Below are 19,674 nucleotides of genomic sequence, written 5' to 3' on the forward strand. Positions count from 1 at the left end.
ATGAATGAAATTCAACATATAGATAATATAGGAAGAAAACCCAGTTAGATACTTTTCACCTTAAGGTTGTTCAGTGTTTAAACAGCTGGAGCTGAAACATGAACTAAATGTTAAATAAAACTAAAATAAGTACAAAACACTGTGAACATCCTTTGATTTATTAGAACTACGACTGACCGTCACTTACAAATGAAACAGATGATGAAAGCTTATTTTTTCTTATAGTCTATATGGGAATGAAGTTTGATTAATGGTCATCATCATAAAGTTCACAGAGCTCTGAGAGATGCACGGATTGTTTCCATGGCAACCAAAGGTGACGTCACTTCCAAAGGTTCCAAAAGTGAAAAGTAGAATAAACACCAACTATTTAATGCACCACATCACAGCTAGCTACATCCAACTTTTTCATCCAGACTAAAAAAGTACACACAGATAAAAAACTAAATACAACAACAAAAACAACATGACAGAAATATTAAATGAAGGAAGAAAAATTGAAAAATATTACAAAATTAGCTACATTTACAATTCATAATGTCAGGATATCACACATACTTACTAGTGTCTTAACCCTTTATTAACCAGCCCTTCAAATTTACCTGTAAAATGGGCCCGCCGGTGGGCCCATGGTCAATAAAGGGAAATATCCACACGCCACAACCAAGAGGGGGGTCGTACCCCGTACATATGGATTATATTATTCTGTGTAGAGATAGTCTCGATATGCTAGACAACTTTAATATTTAATGTGCTAAACGAGGCCTGGTAAGTCTGACATGCAGCTCTATGGTTTGTTGCACCTTCTCTGAGGATTGCATGGTCTGAATTTGGGGAAAGTGCCAGCCGTCATTTCCTGTGAATAATTTCTCACTGTAAGTAACTAATGTGTATTTATATAGTGCTTTTGTTTTTCTGCCACTGTAAATAAGAATGCGCTCTTTCCTTGATTAGATAAAGGTTACTCTGACTCACTGCTCCACCTTGTGGCTGAAATTGCTATTACATAGAAGTGCAGCTAAGCCCCAGGTCCAACTTCAATTTTTTTTTTTTTTTGTTCGTCTTTTGATAATTAAACTCTAATTACTTATGTCTGTAGTTGTAGATGGTTGGTGGTTATTAAACACAAGAAGTATTGCACTGACTTGAACGTCCTGTCAGTGTTTTAAATATAAGATTACATTTTTCTGCTCTATAAGTTGTAATATAAAGTTGCAGAAATCTCTGTTATATTCAAGGATTACCAACAAATACTACTATTTCCCCGGTGAACAAAAAGATTAAAATGTAACTGGGATAACACTTTAGAGTACTATGATTCCTCACATCATGTTCACAGGGAGGACAAAGGATAACTGTTTGCTGAGCTGAGCACTATATGCAGTCCGCCTTTGTTTTCGCGTCTTCGTTCACTTTGAATTAGTTCCACACGGCTCACTTGTTTCGCCTGGCCTTCTCCCAGCTCCGAGCTGCAGCCGGGGCCTGGGGGCGGGCACTCGGCGCCTGTGATTAACCCCTTACATACCGTTCAAACATAGACAGGTCTCAGACCGTGGTATCGGTCCCCGGTATAGGGCTTTGGAGTTGACGTCACGCTGCAGTGCATTGTGGGATTGCGGCGCCATGTCAGTAGGCTAGAAAGCAAAACAAGCGCACAGTGTTGGAGTGTTGGAATCAGGACTGCCAGAACCATGCTCAAATCAGCGCAAAAGACAAAGGGCTGTATCGCGACTGATTGCGCCCAGACACCAAGAGACGGTACTTTGAAAAAATTGCGTGTATCGGTAATGTGGACCCGTATGAAATAAGGAAGTGGAGTGGAAACCCAGACGACCTACCACCTTTGTCCTATCCCGATCTTCGCATACCTTGTCTGTGGAGTCAGCGCATACACAGCAAACCAGTTTAAGAATTATAAATCCCTGGAGGCCCACATCCAATTCACGAACGGCTGGGTGCAAGATTTGTCCGTCTTTAAGCCTCCACGCTACAAGTACGTTGTCGTTAAGACATAGGTAAGTCGGTTTGAACTTGATAACTTTCTAAACAACTTCCTTGTTACAGTTTCTGATTTGCACGTACAGCCAAACCATCTATATTAGCCTTGGTTCATTACAGACCTTTTATTAAAAGCGGTTTTTGTGTGTTTCAGGTACTGCACTCACAACGACTGAATGAAACTCCATTACAGCCATGGGTCATTGTGAGCACCAATGAGAGGGTTGAGGCTGCTCACTGCACATGCATGGCCGGAGTTGCAGAGACCTGCACCCATGTCGCTGCGCTTTTGTTTAAAGTCGAGGCTACAGTGCGTATCAGAGGCACCAGAACTGTAACAGACGAGCCAGCATATTGGGTATTGCCCGGAAATATGACCAGGATACAGCCCGAGGTTGCACATAACATTGACTTCTCCTCAGCAGCTGCCCAAAAACACGGTCTTGATGAAATCATAAACACACCCTCCTTTTGCCTTTGAGAGGCAAAAGGAGACGATCGCAAAAAAGGCAGATTCCTATTGCAACGCTGGAGGATTTGTCACCATTACTGGATACACTACTGTCAGGTACAAATACAAATCTTTGTTACTGGCGCCAACCACTGTGACCTCGTTGTGTGGACACAGAGACCTTACTGTGATATGCATCTTGTTGCCATGTAAATAGTTTGTATTTCATTTTTATGTACTTGCTAAGTACATGTGAACAGATCAAGAATAAAAAACAAACAAAGATACTATTCTTTTCTGTTTTATTGAAACTATTTTATACAAAGTACAATTATTTACAATGAACTACACATGCAACACAACAGCTTTATGAATACTCAACAAGAGCAAGTTTCATTTGGCCCTGGTTTGACAACCACACTGGGGCACATATTCACCAAAACACAGCAAACCTTAACAATCTTATCAAGCAGTGTTGTGTTTTTTTCTGCTCTGCCCTTTTCATTGCACACACAATGCTTCGTCTGCCCTTTAGCTTCCGTGATGCTGTCTGTCCGATCGCCACTGTCCACATTTACAGCTGGTACCTCAACCTCCACTTGTCCAACACAACTGCTGTCCACTGCCTCCATGACATGGTGATTTTGTTGTTGGTCTTCTGTCAGACCTTCATTGATTACTTCTGCACGGGGCACACCTTCAGACTCTGCAGCTGCATAATAAAAGCATGTAAGATAAAATTAGTGCACATGACAGGTGTGTGATTCATCTGGAAGTTATGTGCGGATTAGTGTACAATGAGAGCAATTTAGTAGTGGTGCAACGGATCAAAAATCTCACGGTTCGGATCGGATCACGGTTTTAAAGTCATGGATTGGATAAATTTTCGGATCAGCAAAAATAGAAAAAAAAGACAAAAATTCGACTCGCCATTTACTTATTTAAGTATTTTTTGTCTATTAAAAAAACATTCAACTGAAGACTCATTTCACGCACTTATATAAAAACAAATTAAGGTGCAATATGGACATTATGGGCCATGCTGGGCAGCCTCTGCATCCTCTGCACACGGCCATAAACAACCAGAGGAGTCTGTTCAGTGACAGGTTGCTTCTCCCAAAGTCAAGTCCTTTGTCCCACACGCCATCAAACTGTTTAACTCCTCGCTGGAGGGGAAACGGGGACAGAGGAGGGGGGAACAAGTAGCTGAAGTGCCTTTTCACTGTGCAATAGTTTTTGTTAATATCCAACGGTGTAATAGACTCACAATACTTGAAATGTGCCGTTCCCTTGTATTCTTATTCCTATTTATTCTATTTATCCCTTTTGTATTCTCTGCATTTATAAATGTGTAAACATTGTATATTCACATTCTGCAACTTCTGTGGGTGCTGTGCTACTGGAAACTGAATTTCAGTTTGAACCCACCCGAGGGATAAATAAAGTTTCATCTAATCTAATGTAATCTATAGGGCAGTGCAGGGCTTTGTATCTACCACTCCGCTGTGATATAACGAGCGGTCACGGTCACGTGGCTTTCCGTTGCCCTGGAGCTCCACCCATTTGTAGTTAGAGCAACAGAAGATGCCTGGGACAGTTCAGCCATAACTTTAAACTTTTCCTGCTCATACATGCTTGGAACAATCTTGTCACTGAAGTGGACGCGCAACGAGACATCATAGCGTGGCTCAAGCACGTTCATCACAGTTTAAACTCCTTGTTTTGCACAACAGACGACGGCCTCCCGTCTGCAGCTAAACACCCCAGTAGCTTTTGTAATAGCTTTAGCCCGGTCGGACTGGGCAGTAAAGGGCTGCTTAAATGCCGCAAACTCCTCTGCTCCGCTACTTGGACCGCTAGCGCTGACCATAACTACCACTTGACAGACTGACCATGTGCACCATACCCATACTTTTTTTTTCTTTTTCGAATCTTCGGATCACGTGCGTACCGAACCGTGGAGTGGGATCGGTTCGGATTTCGGATCAACCGTGACCCGTTGCACCACTACAATTTAGTATGTTTTTAGAGGCCCATGAGCAGTGTTGGTGCCCAGTCTGGATTTGTTATATCCATTTCATATGCTGGTTTGCCTGCAATAATGCTAAATCATAAGCTACTCAGTCGACATGATGACATGACGTGGTTCTGCAGCATCAACCATAAGCATGTTTTATCTCATTATCTATGACCTCAGCGCATTGAAAAAACACTAAAAGCCTTTTAAGAGTGATATGAATTAATTTAGAACTCACCAGAAAGAAAATGCTGTGAGCAAACCAACAAAAAGCTGGGGATTGCACAGAACTCGATCTGCTCGTCTCACCACTGCAATGCAAGCCTGACGTCTTTGTTTAGTAATATTGGATACATGGGATCCCTCACGTTGCCTCCAGGATGGAAAATGATGAAAAAAGAGCCCATTATCCAGCTTCTTGCCTTCACGATCATGTGATCTAACGTTGCAACTGACAACACAACACGTACGAACCATAGCTGAAGCTGTATCCTGTGTCTGGCCTACTGTCATGGCGGAAGGGGGCGTGGTCCACCTCCCGTGACATCACACTCCAAAGCCCTATTGGGGGACTTTAACGAGTACGAGTACTTTAGAAAATGTGGTATCGAGGCCGATACCAGATGCCGATATCGGTGCATCCCTAGTGGTGACGACAACAAAAAACACATTGCCTGTTTGTATACATTTTTTACAAATAAGATATTATGGGAGAAGGAGGGAGGAGTGTGCATAACACAGGATGAATGGGCTCAAATATGGAAAGAACAATGGAAATGCACTACCTCACAAAGATGGAGGGAATTTGGATGGAAAATTTTGATTAGGTTCTTTATCACCTCTTACCAAAAGATTTATTATGATGGGAATCCCCCGTATGCTGGAGAAAATATGGACACAGATGACTACACCTCTGACATTTGCAGGCAGAATTTTAAACCTTGGGTGAAATGGGGTAAATGCAGTTCTTAAGCGTGTATGCAAATGTTCATTAGTCAGCTGTGAGCGAGTTTTTCCCATTCATCTTTAAATGCCAGATTTTCACTTCAGGAAGCACACAGCCCCACTCCACTGACGACTTGCTGTTGGCCAACGCCCTCAACGACTTTTACTGCCGGTTTGATGAGACATCAAGCAGCTTTCACAATTCAATAGAGACTTCCCCAACAATAGAGACACTTTGGTCACTCATGGTAATGGTAAATGAACTGATTCTTATATAACACTTTTCTACTCTCCCAGAGTACTCAAAGCACTCTATACAACACGCCACATTCACCCAGTCACACCCATTCTCAAGTATCCTTCTTGCCCAAGGATAATTGGCATGCAGACTGGAGAAGCCTGGGATAAAACCTCCAACGTTCCGATCAGTAGGTGACCTGCTCTACCTCCTGAGCTACAGCCACCCCATGCCCCCACCTTCCCCACTACCCCCACAACAGAGCAATTAATGCTATCAAAGACTTCACCCACAGGAGCAACCTCCTCACCTTCATATTCATGAAGCAGATGTGAGGAAGCAGTTTAACCCTTTAGAAATACTAAAGAACCAATTCAATTCAATTGTATCTATATAGCGCCAAATCACAAGAAAAGTAGCCTCAAGGCGCTTTATATTGTACAGTAGATACAGAGAAAAGCCCAACAATTATATGACCCCCTATGAGCAAGCACTTTGGCGACAGTGGGAAGGAAAAACTCCCTTTTAACAGGAAGAAACCTCCGGCAGAACCAGGCTCAGGGAGGGGCGGGGCCATCTGCTGCGACCGGTTGGGGTGAGAGAAGGAAGACAGGATAAAGACATGCTGTGGAAGAGAGACAGAGATTAATAACAGATATGATTCGATGCAGAGAGGTCTATTAACACATAGTGAGTGAGAAAGGTGACTGGAAAGGAAAAACTCAATGCATCATGGGAATCCCGGCAGCCTCACGCTATTGCAGCATAACTAAGGGAGGATTCAGGGTCACCTGGTCCAGCCCTAACTATATGCTTTAGCAAAAAGGAAAGTTTGAAGCCTAATCTTGAAAGTAGAGATAGTGTCTGTCTCCTGAATCCAAACTGGAAGCTGGTTCCACAGAAGAGGGGCCTGAAAACTGAAGGCTCTGCCTCCCATTCTTGTTTTAAAACAAATTATTTGTACTTAATGTTTGAGTTTAGGGTTTAGTTTTGATTTCCTTCTTTGGTCTCCAAAAGTTGAATCTGTTCATCTGGACGTAGCGTTTTGTTAACGTTTCGTCACTCATCCAAGTGACTTCTTCAGTCTCAGCTGACTGCAGGTTTCCCCAAACCTTATAAACAGTACATTTGCATAATGACTGAAACCAGCCCACTGAAGGAACAATGGGCTGTGAGGTCAGTTCCTTAATCATAATTATGCAAATTCCCATGACCATTGATCAACAATCACTGACCAAAACCCACTGATCAATGGCCATGAGTACCATTCACAGAGAGTTGGGGAATGGCTGCAATCACAGCATGGTAAGATGGCGAAAGATGTACCCTTAGGCCCCCTCCTCGATTCAGAGATGGTCTTTCCCTTTTCACGTAAATGGCCTCCTTGACTCCGCGCTCAAACCAGCATTCCTCCCTGTCCAGGATGTGTACATCCTCATCGTTGAAAGAGTGTCCACTGGCCTGTAGGTGTAAATAAACTGCAGAGTCCTGGCCTGATGAGGTTGCTCTTCTGTGTTGTGCCATCCGCTTCGCTAGAGGTTGTTTGGTTTCCCCGATGTATAAATCCTGGCAATCCTCCTGGCACTTAACAGCGTACACTATGTTACTCTGTTTGTGTCGGGGGACCCGATCCTTGGGGTGGACCAGTTTTTGGCGCAGCGTATTTTGGGGTTTAAAAGCCACAGAGACCCGATGTTTAGAAAAAATGCGTCTCAACTGTTCCAATACTCCTGACACATATGGGATCACTACAGGTTTTCGCCTGGGCAGCGGTTGTCCTTCTCTCCTGGATCGGCTGGAGCTTTCTTTAGGTGCCTTCCCAGCTTTGACAAAAGTCCAGCTGGGATAACCACATTTACTCAGGGCCTTCTTGATGTGCTGTTCTTCTCCCTCCCTGGCCGCTGTGTCAGTGGGGCTGGTGTTCGCTCTGTGTTGTAGCGTCCTGATGACACCCAGTTTGTGCTCCAGTGGATGATGAGAGTCAAACCTTAGATACTGATCCGTATGTGTAGGTTTACGGTACACGTCAGCTTTTAGATGTCCCCCATTACTGATGGAAATCTCACAGTCTAAGAAGGCTAACCTGCCACTTTTCATATCCTCCCTGGTGAATTTGATGTGTTGGTCCACCGAGTTAATGTGATCCGTGAAATGTAGTACGTCCTGAGATTTGATTTTCACCCAGGTGTCATCCACATATCTGAACCAATGACTTGGTGGTGTTCCAGGGTAGGATAGCAAAGCCCTCTTTTCCACTTCTTCCATGTACAAATTGGCCACGATGGGTGAAACTGGGGAGCCCATGGCACACCCATGTTTCTGCCTGTAGAACTGACCCTTGTATGTGAAGTAGGTGGAATGAAGACACAGTTCCAAAAGCAAACACACTTGGTCGATGCTGAGAGTGGTCCTGCTGCTGAGGTTGGTGTCATCCTGTAATCTCTTATGGACTACCTCCAACGCTTCCGTGACTGGGATGCAAGTGAAGAGAGATGTAACGTCGTACGAGACCATGGTTTCATCTGCCTCCATAATGACATCTCTCACCTTCTCAACAAAATCCAGGGTGTTCTGGATGTGGTGTTCAGAGCTGCCCACCAGCGGGTTGAGGATCGAAGCCAGAAACTTGGAGATGTTATAGGTGACAGAGTTGATCATGCAGACAATTGGTCTTAAAGGTGCACCCTGCTTATGTATTTTCGGTAAACCATACAGACTTGGTGTAGACTCCCCTGGGTACAGCCTGTGGTATGAGGTCCGGTCGATAGTCTTGTCTTGTTCTAACTGCTTCAGACAGTCTATGACCCTCTTCCTGTAGCCACTTCCTGGGTCTCGTTTCAGGGGCTCATAAGTATTTTCATCACTGAGTAGTGATTGGTGTTTAGTTTATTAACAAACCAGACTATACTGCCATGTTTGTTGTTTACAATTGTGTTTTGTTTAGTTACTCTTCGTGTGTCATAGTGGTCTGTTCAGACTTTATATTTACCCTTCTGTGCCATTTCATGTTTAGGTCAGTTATGTTTGTTTAGGTCAGTTATATTTCTTTGTGCAGTCATTTGGTTTGTTAAGTTTGCAGTTCTTTGCCTGAATTCAGTTTTGTTTCTTTGACCTTTTTTATGAGCTCAACATTAATTACTTTTGTAAATATAATATTTGGGTTAAATGAATGAAAACCCTGTTTTTCTAATAATTCTTGTGACTCCTTCTGCTTTTTCAACTTGGTTCATCACACAGCCCTAAATATTTGTTTAAAGTCCTGGTCAAATATTACTCCAAGGTGTTACTGGAGGCCAAGGTAATGCCATCCAGAGCAAGTATCTGGTTAGATACCATATTTCTAGGTATTTTAGGGCCAAGTATAATCAGCAGCATAAAGTTAGTTGTCACCCAGGTCTTTATATCAAGCTCTGCTCTGTTCAAGCTATTAAATACTGCACGCAGGAGAGCCAAAACACACATCAAACATTAAAGTTCAGTTATGCCAGCTTTAACCTTGGGACGCCTCAGCTTCTCTTTTATATCCCTCACACTCAACTCTCTGCACCAGGAAGCTCCTGCCACTGGTCACCCTGGGAGTTTCGTCCTTCTACGCCCTAACAGTTAGCAGATAACGTAGTGAAGCATCGCCAAGCAGTTTTCACAAGGTCATGCTGATACATAATTTGACTCTGACTTTAAACACTGGTCACTTCAGGTGTTGCTCTGATATACAGGAAATGACATCACGGCTCAAACTCTTTGTCAGTAAACCATTTCTTTATTTAACATATAAAATTTTGGTTTAACTGTTGCAGGATTTCATTACACAAACAAGCTGGAAAAAAAAATCTGCAGAACACATGGATCAATGCATTCAATAAAAATATAACAGGAAAGAGATTTCTTAATCAAAGTGCTGGAACAAAGCTAACCACTCAACACAAAGACACAGTAGAACAGTTTAGAAAGCTTAAAATGTAACAAGAGGCACATTTTCATTCACAGGTGCCTAATCAGATCTTTACAGAAGACTCCACCTGAACTCTGTGGAGCCTGATCTCAAGGGTTTGAGTCTGACCCTGAAACCAGAAGAGGATCTTTCTGTCTCTGCAGATTCACTGTAATCCAGAGATGGCAATGATTTCAGTCCTGCATCACGCTGATGTTTGCACAGAGAAGATAATTTAGTAAATGTTTTTGAACATTGGTAACAGTAAACTTCATAATCATTATGCAAATTTTTACTCTGTGAATGGTACTCATGGCCATTGACCAGTGGTTGTTGATCAATGCTCATAAGAATTTGCATATTAATTATGAAGAAATTGACCTCACAGCCCATTGTTCATTCATTGGGCCAGTTTCAGTCGTTATGCAAATCTACTGTTTACAAGATTAACGTAAAAGCAGGAATGAAGACGTAACGTAACAGTTTATTTGTAACATGGAACGTTTCTGAGTGGAGTATGAACTGAGATTATTCAAACTGTTTCACAGACGAAGTTCTCTTTCATGTGTCTGCGTTCATGCTTAGTATGATCACATGATTGTGAAAAGGTTTTGTCACAGTGTCTGCACTTGTATGGTTTCTCTCATGTGTGGACTCGTTTATGCTTTTCAAGCTGACGTGCACTGATGAAGGATGACCCACACTGATCGCAGACATGCTTTTTAACACCACTGTGAAGGAGTTCATATTGTTTGAAGTCCTTTGAAGTGGTGAAGCCTCTCCCACATTCTTTACAGTGTCTACGTTGATGTATTTTCAGAGTCCTTCAATGACTTAAAGTTTTTCCACAAAGGTCACAGAGCATCTCTGCCAAAGTCCAATTACATTTTACTGTTTACATTATCACACTCAGCTCAACTTAATGTGCTATAAAAACAATAAGAGTAAAAACATTAAATTAATACTACTTTAATGCTACAATAACAATAACACAATTCTCAAACACTATCCCTAAAGACCTGTGATTGGAGTCTGAATAATCATTCAGAGCTGCCTTTCCATGCAGTAGAATTGCTAACATGCTAACGCAATTTGATGAGCAGAGTTGTTTCAAACAGTCAGGCTGACAAGATAAAAATGACAAGACAAAAATAAAAGTACATACCTCACAGTAACTGCACTTGTAGAGTCTTTCTGGTGTGGATCTGTTGGTGTGCTTTCAGGTAATGTGGAGATTTAAAAGTCTTCTCACACAGGTCACATTTATAAGGTCGTTCCTCAGTGTGGGTAAACATGTGATGTCGTAACTCTGTGTTTGTAGCAAACTGTTTGCCACACTGATCACAGCAGTACACATCGTGTCCAGTGTGAATGCGTAGGTGTGTATTTCGCCTCCCTATCCGGCTGAAAGTTTTTCCACAAATGTCACAGCTGTATGCCTTAATTCCAGAGTGGGTAACTAGATGACTCTGTAAGCTCTTACTGTAAGTAAAAGTTCTGCCACACTGATCACAGGTGTACGCTTTAACTCCACTGTGGATGAGTTGATGTGATTTTAAGTTTGAAATGTGCGTAAAAGATTTTCCACACTCGTCACAGCTGAACGGTTTCTCTCCAGTGTGGATGAGTTGGTGTGTTTTTAAGTGTCCAGAGAGGGTAAAAGATTTTCCACACTTGTCACAGCTGAATGGTTTCTCTCCAGTGTGGATTAGTTGGTGTGCTTTTAAGTTTCCAGACTGCGTAAAAGACTTTCCACAGTCTCCACAGCTGAATGGTCTCTCTCCAGTGTGGATGAGTTGGTGTTTTTTTAAGTTTCCAAACTCGGTAAAAGACTTTCCACAGTCTCCACAGCTGAACGGTCTCTCTCCAGTGTGGATTAGTTGGTGTGCTTTTAAGTTTCCAGACTGCGTAAAAGACTTTCCACAGTCTCCACAGCTGAATGGTCTCTCTCCAGTGTGGATTAGTTGGTGTCTTTTTAAGTTTCCAGACTGCGTAAAAGACTTTCCACACTCGTCACAGCTGAATGGTTTCTCTCCGGTGTGGATGACCTGATGCATTTTTAGGGAAGCTTTCACAGTAAAATCTTTCCCAAACTCGTCACAGCTGTATTTTTTTTCTTCCACTTCTTTCTTCAACGAAATTGTCGGCCTCCTGAGAGTGTTGACTTCTTGATCCACGTTGGTCCTGCAGTGACAAACAGATACAAACAGAGGCAGTGAGTTGTGGGAAATACATTATTCTAACCGGCCTTTTATTAGTGGTATTTTGTGAGCTTTTATTTAATAAGTAGTTATACTCATTTTCATACACACATTGCAAATGTGCTCATGAGATTTGGCATTCAGTCTTTTGAGGGTCAATGCAAACACGCTTACAGACACAGATAAATATTAGACTTGTTTCTAGGGCAAAGGTGAGAGACATTTGGCCTGCAAAGTGCCTGTACGCCTGCTCAGTGAGATTAGCACAGGATGTACTCCGGATGTTTCAGAGACGTGTACGAGGAGAAAAAACAGCAGGAAACACATAGAGTGTGAGACGGTGAGGACGGTTTTTAAGAGTTATAGAAGTCAAGAGAGTTAAAAAACGAAATGTTTCTAACTGTAACTGGTGCATATTATGATATCTGTTTACGTATTGTGAGGCTGGACTTTAATATACAAAAGTAGTGTGATGCGTGCTTCCTAGTTGAGATCTCTGTAAGTGAGTGATGCTGCAGACCTCTCCCGCGTACGTGTAATCAATAAATCATTGTTTGACTGGACTTCTCTGGAGTGTTGGTTGTTTTTTCTCGAACTCAAATGAAAGGATCAGGACAGTGTGAAATGCAGTCGTGAAACAAACTGAACCTTCAAGCTCCCTCCATTAACACTAGTTTTAAACCCGAGGCTGGTAGTGATGTGCAGTTCATGAACAAGTTTGCTCTAAGAGTCGATTCTTTGTAGTGAACGAGACAAACTGGCTTCTGTCACAAGAAGATAAATAACCTCCCCTCCCCCACCCGTTTCAATATATATACACACACATATATATATATATATATATATGTGTGTGTGTATGTATATGTATTAGTTATATATATATATATATATATACAGTTTTTATTTTTGCTGCTTTTGTCTTACACTGTCAAATAAACACAGACTTGCAGCGTTTGTATGTGTGTGCAAAAGCAAATGTGCCAGGCCTCAAGACATTGGGTGGTTTGCACAACAAAAGCAGGAGGAGAATCGAGCACATGACCTGTACAAATCTCAGTAGGGGTGATTAACACCTCGGGACTTGCACCAGAAAATAAAAAGTCAGTAATTCTAGTAGGTGTTGGGTTCAAGGATTTCTGCAAATTTGCGCAGGGTTAGTAAATCTAGTGCTGAAGTTAGCTCGGTGCTTACCTTTAGATGAGCCCACAAACCGAGAGAAACTCCGTGATGAAGCTGGAACTCTTTCCAAACACAGGAAACAGATCAGGGAGCAGAGACCCACGTGGTTCACGCTGATCTCAGCCACGATCCAGGAGACAAGGGTGGGCAGATCGATGCAGATATCGATCCAGACGTTGGTAGTGGTTTATGATCGATACTTTGGTTTGTTTCTCTCCTGGAGGTTCACTATTTACTCGCTGTGGATGAAAAAGCAGCTCAGTCTGTGTCAACACCTCTTCTTATGCGGCAGAATCACTTTGCTCCGCCCCTTCTTCCCTGCCCTGCTGGGATTTGTTACTGTGTCGTCACGTGACTCAGAAGCGCTCAGAAGACGCATTTGGACTGCAGAAAGTGAGAAAGAGGAGCAACATGTGGAGATATTTTATGGCTGTAAATGAAAATGCTGGAGAACAGATGGAAGGCATGTCAGCTCCTAAAGCCACAGGGGACCACAACAAGCTGTAGAGTTCAACTTATTTTTTCACACCTCAGTTAAATGCTTTGACTGAAGTCTCACTGCACACACTCAAACTTAGTGTTTGTGTACACCTTGGTCATTATAACCTGACACTGATCAGTGCTGCTCTGACGATCACACTCACATCCATGAAATCATTTAACTGGGATGATCTGAATTTACTGTACAATGCTGAATGTGTCCTTACATTATAGGGAATAACTCTCTCTGTGTTCCTGTAGAGAAACTCTGGGTTTGTGTGCTGACGAGCATCACTCACAGTACGATATGAAGGCTCACTCTTAATTTTCCACATATGTGACAAATTCACTGCTGAAACCTTTAGAACATCATAAACTACACAGTGTTGTACTCTTTTAGGATGGAACAGCTTTCAGATTTATTTACTCTTAAAAGGATAAAAGATGTTTTTTAAGAATTTTGCATTCAAGAGGAAAATGTTTTTAAATAAGTCATGTAAATGAGAATTACAAAGTTGGTGGCTGCAGTATATACAAATTGGTGTATCTCAAAAATAAAACTATGAAGCCATTAAAAATTAATTTGGAAACTGTTTTATGAAACTTTTTTACATTTACAATTTTGAGGGATGAACCTCTGAAATTTCTTTAACTAGAAATTTGTGTAAAAAATACCACTTTTGCAATTTATGTAGTTACTGATGACTTAATGCATACATATGATTAAAATTTGGGATATAACGGTTGTATTGATGTATAGCAACTTGAAATACTCCCAGAAATGGCACTACAACATGTAAAAATATAAAGATAAGCTCAGGCGGACTTGGTTCTGTGGTAGGTCTAAAGGGTTAAACTGCTTCCTCACATCTGCTTCATGAATATGAAGGGTTGTACTGGGAGAAGGTGGTGTGAAATCCTCATAGCTGTGGAGTGAGGAGGGGGCTCCTGTGGGTGAAGTCTTTGATGGAGGTGATGGCTCTGGGCTGGTGGGAGTGGGGAGGTGGGGGGATGATGGACCAAAGTGTCTCTATTGTTGGGGAAGGTGGAGGTGTCAAGGCTGCTTGATGTCTCATCAAACCAGCAGTAAAAGTCGTTGAGGGTGTTGGCCAACAGCAGGTTGTCAGTGGAGTGGGGCTGTGTGCTTATATCCTTACTCTCATCTCCCTTAGCGTATCTGTAACATGCAACTTCTGTCGGTGCTGTGCTACTGGAAACTGAATTTCCCGGAGGAACCCACCCGAGGGATTAATAAAGGTCCATCCATCCATCGGACATTTGCACACATGCTTAAGAATTGCATTGACCCCATTTCCTCCAAAGTAAAATTCTAGCTGCACATGTCCATGAAAATTTCTCCCACTGAAATGAGAGCCAGCACTGTTTTGCAGTATGTTTTAAGTTACATTGTTTTGAGTTTGTCATACATATTTACTGCACAGTTTAAAGCACTTCTGAATTTTCCTGAATATTGAGTCTTTTTTGTGGTGAATTGTTTGTACCAAAATAATTGATTCTGTTCATCTGGACGTGGCGTTTTCAGTGTTCCAAGTGACTTCTTCAGTCTCAGCTGGCTGCAGGTTTCCCCAACCTAGTAAACAGTACATTTGCACAATGACGGAAAACAGCCCACTGAATGAACAATGGGCTGTAATCAGAATCAGAATCAGAAGGGGTTTTATTGCCAAATGTTGAGCAGGTTTACAACATTAGGAAATTGCTGCGGTACTTAGTGCAAACACACTGCCATATAACGCTTAAATAGACATAAAAATAAGAATTAAAGAATTAAAAGAATTAAAAGTGCAGTAAGGTCAGTTTCTTCATCATTAATATGCAAATCATGACCATTGATCAACAGCCACTGATCAAATTCCATGAGTACCATTCACAGAGAGTTGGGGAATGTTTTAGTAAAAGGGAAAGGTTTAAGCCCAATCTTAAAAGTAGAGATAGTGTCTGCCTCACCAATCCCAACTATAAGCTGGTTCCATGGCAGAGGGACCTGAAAACTCAAGGCTCTGCCTCCCATTATACTTTTAAATACTCTAGGAACAACAACTAAGCCCTGTCAGTACTCTTGCTGCAGCATTTTGGATTACCTGCAGGCTTCTCGGGGAGTTTTTAGGACATCCTGATAATAGCAAATTACAGTAGTCCAGTCTAGAAATAATAAATGCATGGACTAGTTTTTGAGTGTCACTCTGACAGGATATTTTGAGATGTTTAGAGATATTGCACATATGAAATAAAGTAGCCTGTGATGGCTAAAACCATGGCCACACTCTAAAGTTGGTAACTCTTGTGTATTTTAATTTCTTCATTTGAACACAATCACACACTTTAGTTTCTAATAAGTTTACTGATTGGTAGTGATGGCTTGCTTGAAGCTGACGCTCTGGTGCATGTGTCAAAAAAATCAACACACTGCTTCAGAAACTCTTTGTCGAAGCTTGATTTGTTTGGCCAGAGTCACATGATCAGTGACGTCCAAAGCTTCATTTAGAACGTGACTGCTTCGGTATCTGATTCAATGGTTCATAAAGAAGTGAATCATTCGCGGGATTTGTGGAGTGTTTTGATGGTGACAGATAGCAAACCACTGATATTTCTACTGAGAGATATGGAGCCAGCGAGGAAGAGAGGAGTTTCTGTCGTGTGGGAGTATTTTGAGTAGATTTTGGTCAATCGGGTGGGTTTTCCAGCTTTGTGTTCTGGCTGTTTGCTTTTGTTTTGTGCGTGTTTATTTTATCTGAAAACGGGAAAAACTCAAAATGTCAAAATCTGTTTTTCATAATATAAATATCATTAAATAACTTTAGAAAAACTTCCATTTGACTCATTACATTTAATGTTAAAAATATATATATATTATTGTTTAATTAATCTTAAACTGCTAGTCTGCCAAATGTGCAGCAATTGAATGTATTTATTCTCTTTAGCTGATAGTTTGTGGGGCCCAGGTAGACTGTATAACTGCATCTCTACCAGTTTCTCTGCACTCCAGCCTCCTCTGTGCCATGTGAAGGGATTTTCCTTAATGCAGGAGAAATTATCTCCACAAAAAGGAACAGGTTCGGCCATCGCACAGTGGAACACATTCTCTTCTTAAATAAAAATGAAAAAGGTTACCTTAAAAGCATCATGTTTTCACAAGCATTTTCCCTTTCCATTTCACAATCAATTCTACCCCCAGGTCAGAAATATGTATAGGAAAATTTCCCCAATATGATATTATTGATAAATACATAAGTGCATGGAGTTAGGACCTTACAGCAGAAGCATACTCCATAATGTGTTGTACATTATTATATGTATATTATATGTAACGTGGTGTTTTCCAATTATTGTATTTACCAACATCAAGAAGTGAAAAGCAAAGAAAGACCACACAATGGAGCATGTTTAAACAAGGAAAATTTGCTGGTCAAAATTATTTATTAAACAAATAAACCACATTTTTATAACCTCTAAAAAATACACGTTCAAAGCAACACAACGGCGGCCCAATATCAGACAGGACACCGCTCTGTAGAGTGAGCAATCATAATGAAGCAGTTGGTTTTATTGTGTGGATTCAAGCTGCTCTTCATATTTTTGGCCACCAGATGTCACCAGAGAGGACTGTGTTGAAAAGCTTTGAGTAATGAACCGTTTTTCAATACAAGCTTCAGAAAGCTTCATTTGGCCATCACTAATAGTTTGTTTCGCTCCTCTGAGTTCAGTACTTTACTCGCTGTGGATGAAAAAGCAGCTCTGCCTGTGCAAACACCTCTTCTTATGCGGTAGAATCACTTTTCCCCTTCTTCCTGTCCTGCTGTGACTTGTTACTGTGCGGTCATATGACTCATTTGCAGGCACAGAGCTGCAGAGAGTGAGAAAGAGGAGTAACAGATATGATTATTAGTGCTAGTAGGACGGAGATTAAGAGTAGAATACAACACAAAATGAAGGAAAGGTGGCAAAAGCAATGGGGGGAAAACATGAGAAGGAAGAAACAGGAGAGAGTAGACGGTTATATCTCGACTTAGATTGGGACACACTGGTCCGACCACATGCTCTGCAACCCTCTGGCCCGTCCTCGCCTGCCCTCCTCTATCATCTTGGCTGTTGGAGGCTGCAGTAAAGACAGTCCCATCAATAGCATAGAGGCCTACGACATCATTGCAAACCGCTGGGTGAATATACCTAATGTTAGCGAAGTACTTTGGGCCTATCAGGGTGTCACTTTCGTGGATGGATCAGTTTACACCGTGCAGAGTTTGACCTGACCACACACAACTGGCAGGAGGTGGCGCCAATGCATGCATGTCGGTCCTACATCAGCGTAGCTACCATGGACAGGTACATATACGCCATGGGAGGTTTTGATGGGCACGGCAGACTCAAGAGTGTTGAACACTATCAGCCAAGCACCAACCAGTGGACTTTAATTGCATCCATGCACAAGCCAGGGAGTGACGCTAGCTGCGCGACCCTCCACCACAAAGTAGGTGGCGCTGCTTTTATGTGTTTCAATTGTTTTTTTCTTTTTTTGGAGAAAAAGACAGAGTTGATGTGCTATTAGATCGATGCTACTGTGACGGGATTGATATTTGAACACTGAATTGTATAAATATCTATTTTTTTCTTTATGGAAATGTAAAAGAAAAGTATACTTCAAACACGCTCCATGAAAAATGGCTTAACATTTTAATGTTGATTTTTAGCTCTATTTTATTTATAGCCTAGGCTATGAGACATTAAACAGCAGAAGCAGAGTCAAAGTGTTGTAGAGACATGTCAAAGGAGTTTGCAAAGAAAAGCGTCTGGACTTCTTTAAGTTGCTTGAAGACGTTTCACCTCTCATCCGAGAAGCTTCTTCAGTTCTAATCACATGAGTCAAGGTGTGAAAGCGGGTGTGGGTCACAATCAGCCAGGGTTTCGGGTGAGCTCATTGTGAAACCTGGCCCCACCTTGTCATGTGAATTCCTGAGGTCAGATGGCCCAGGATGTGAGTGGGCGTTAAGGCGTCTGGGGAGGGAACTCAAAACTGTATTATAGATGGCAGACAGTTGGTGTCGTAAACCACCGCCTCTGTTCAAAGATGGTCGCTCACAGTGGACATAGATGGCCTCTTTCACTCCTCTTTCAAACCATCTGTCCTCTCTGTCCAAAATGTGAACATTGGGGTCCTCGAAAGAGTGACCTTTATCCTTAAGATGCAGATGAACTGCTGAGTCTTGTCCTCCACAGCTGCCTTTATAGGTTAAACATTTCTACACTGGCATTGGTGTCAGCAATACTGGTCCTGTATTTACTTGGTATTGGACAGACACTAAAATTTGTTGTATCATCATTCATCTTTAACATACAGTGAATTTTATAAACCGCCTTCTTTATTCATTAAAATAGGCAAAATACTTTTAACTGTGAAGATTTGGAAAAACAGTTTTTTGGCATCACCTCATAGAGTCTTAACTGTTTGCTGCCAGCTGTCTGGTCTCTTTAAAATATGTGTGCCATATATTAAACTCGAGTTTTTGTATACTTGTCTACATGAACCCTTACATATATTTATGACTCCAGATCTACATCTGTGGTGGTTTCACTGGAACTAAGTGTCTCTCATCTGCTGAAAGTTATAACCCAAGAGCCGACCAATGGACTCTGATCAGAAGAATGAGCAGCAGGCGCAGCGGCCTCAGGGTCATCACCTTTGCAGGCCATGTATTTGCAGTAAGCACAATGAGCATGTGCAAAGACAGTAGGACGCAGAGTCATGAAAATAAATTATTAATAGAAGATATTTTAGTTTGCCATCATCTGTCTGTCTGTCTGTCTGTCATTCTAATAAATGGCTTAGAGCTTCCTCATCTTCACATTTCTGTTTTCCTCATATAGGTAGGTGGTTTCAGTGGAACTGCTCGTCTGCAGACTGTCAAGGCATACAATCCTGACACCAACACCTGGCTGGATATGCCCCCCATGCTGAGCCCCCGCAGCAACTTTGGCATCTCTGTGATGGATGACTGCCTGTTTGTTGCAGGGGGCTACAACGGCTTCACCACCACCCCTAATGTTGAATACTACAATGTCAAGACTGGGGCCTGGTCTGATGCCTGTGACATGGAGATCTCCCGCAGTGCACTGAGTTGCTGTGTGGTGTACGGGCTGAACAACATGGCTGAGTATGCTGCTCCTCGTTACTCCCCGGAACTCCCCAGTGAGGAAGAGGATAAAATGGAGGAATGA

The 19,674-nt window shown here is 41.9% G+C and overlaps 1 protein-coding gene and 1 pseudogene across 1 annotated transcript; one reads left to right on the plus strand and one right to left on the minus strand.

Moving 5' to 3' along the window:
* Nucleotides 1–9,386: 9,386 nt before the first annotated feature.
* On the minus strand, nucleotides 9,387–13,007 carry LOC120442052 (gastrula zinc finger protein XlCGF7.1-like). Its single transcript, XM_039617793.1, has 2 exons — nucleotides 12,973–13,007; nucleotides 9,387–11,764 (listed from the first exon to the last, which is right to left on the minus strand). The coding sequence occupies exon 2, from the start codon at nucleotides 11,635–11,637 to the stop codon at nucleotides 10,747–10,749; it is 891 nt and encodes a 296-aa protein (XP_039473727.1). The 5' UTR covers nucleotides 11,638–11,764; nucleotides 12,973–13,007; the 3' UTR covers nucleotides 9,387–10,746.
* A 4,488-nt stretch (nucleotides 13,008–17,495) lies between these two features.
* LOC116318421 lies at nucleotides 17,496–19,674 on the plus strand (annotated as a pseudogene).

Source organism: Oreochromis aureus, linkage group 9 (assembly GCF_013358895.1).
Source record: "Oreochromis aureus strain Israel breed Guangdong linkage group 9, ZZ_aureus, whole genome shotgun sequence".
Taxonomy (NCBI): domain Eukaryota; kingdom Metazoa; phylum Chordata; class Actinopteri; order Cichliformes; family Cichlidae; genus Oreochromis; species Oreochromis aureus.

Bases quoted from the DNA above. Each gene is read 5' to 3' on its own strand.
- LOC120442052 (XM_039617793.1), bottom strand. From the start codon at position 11,637: ATGCATCAGGTCATCCACACCGGAGAGAAACCATTCAGCTGTGACGAG.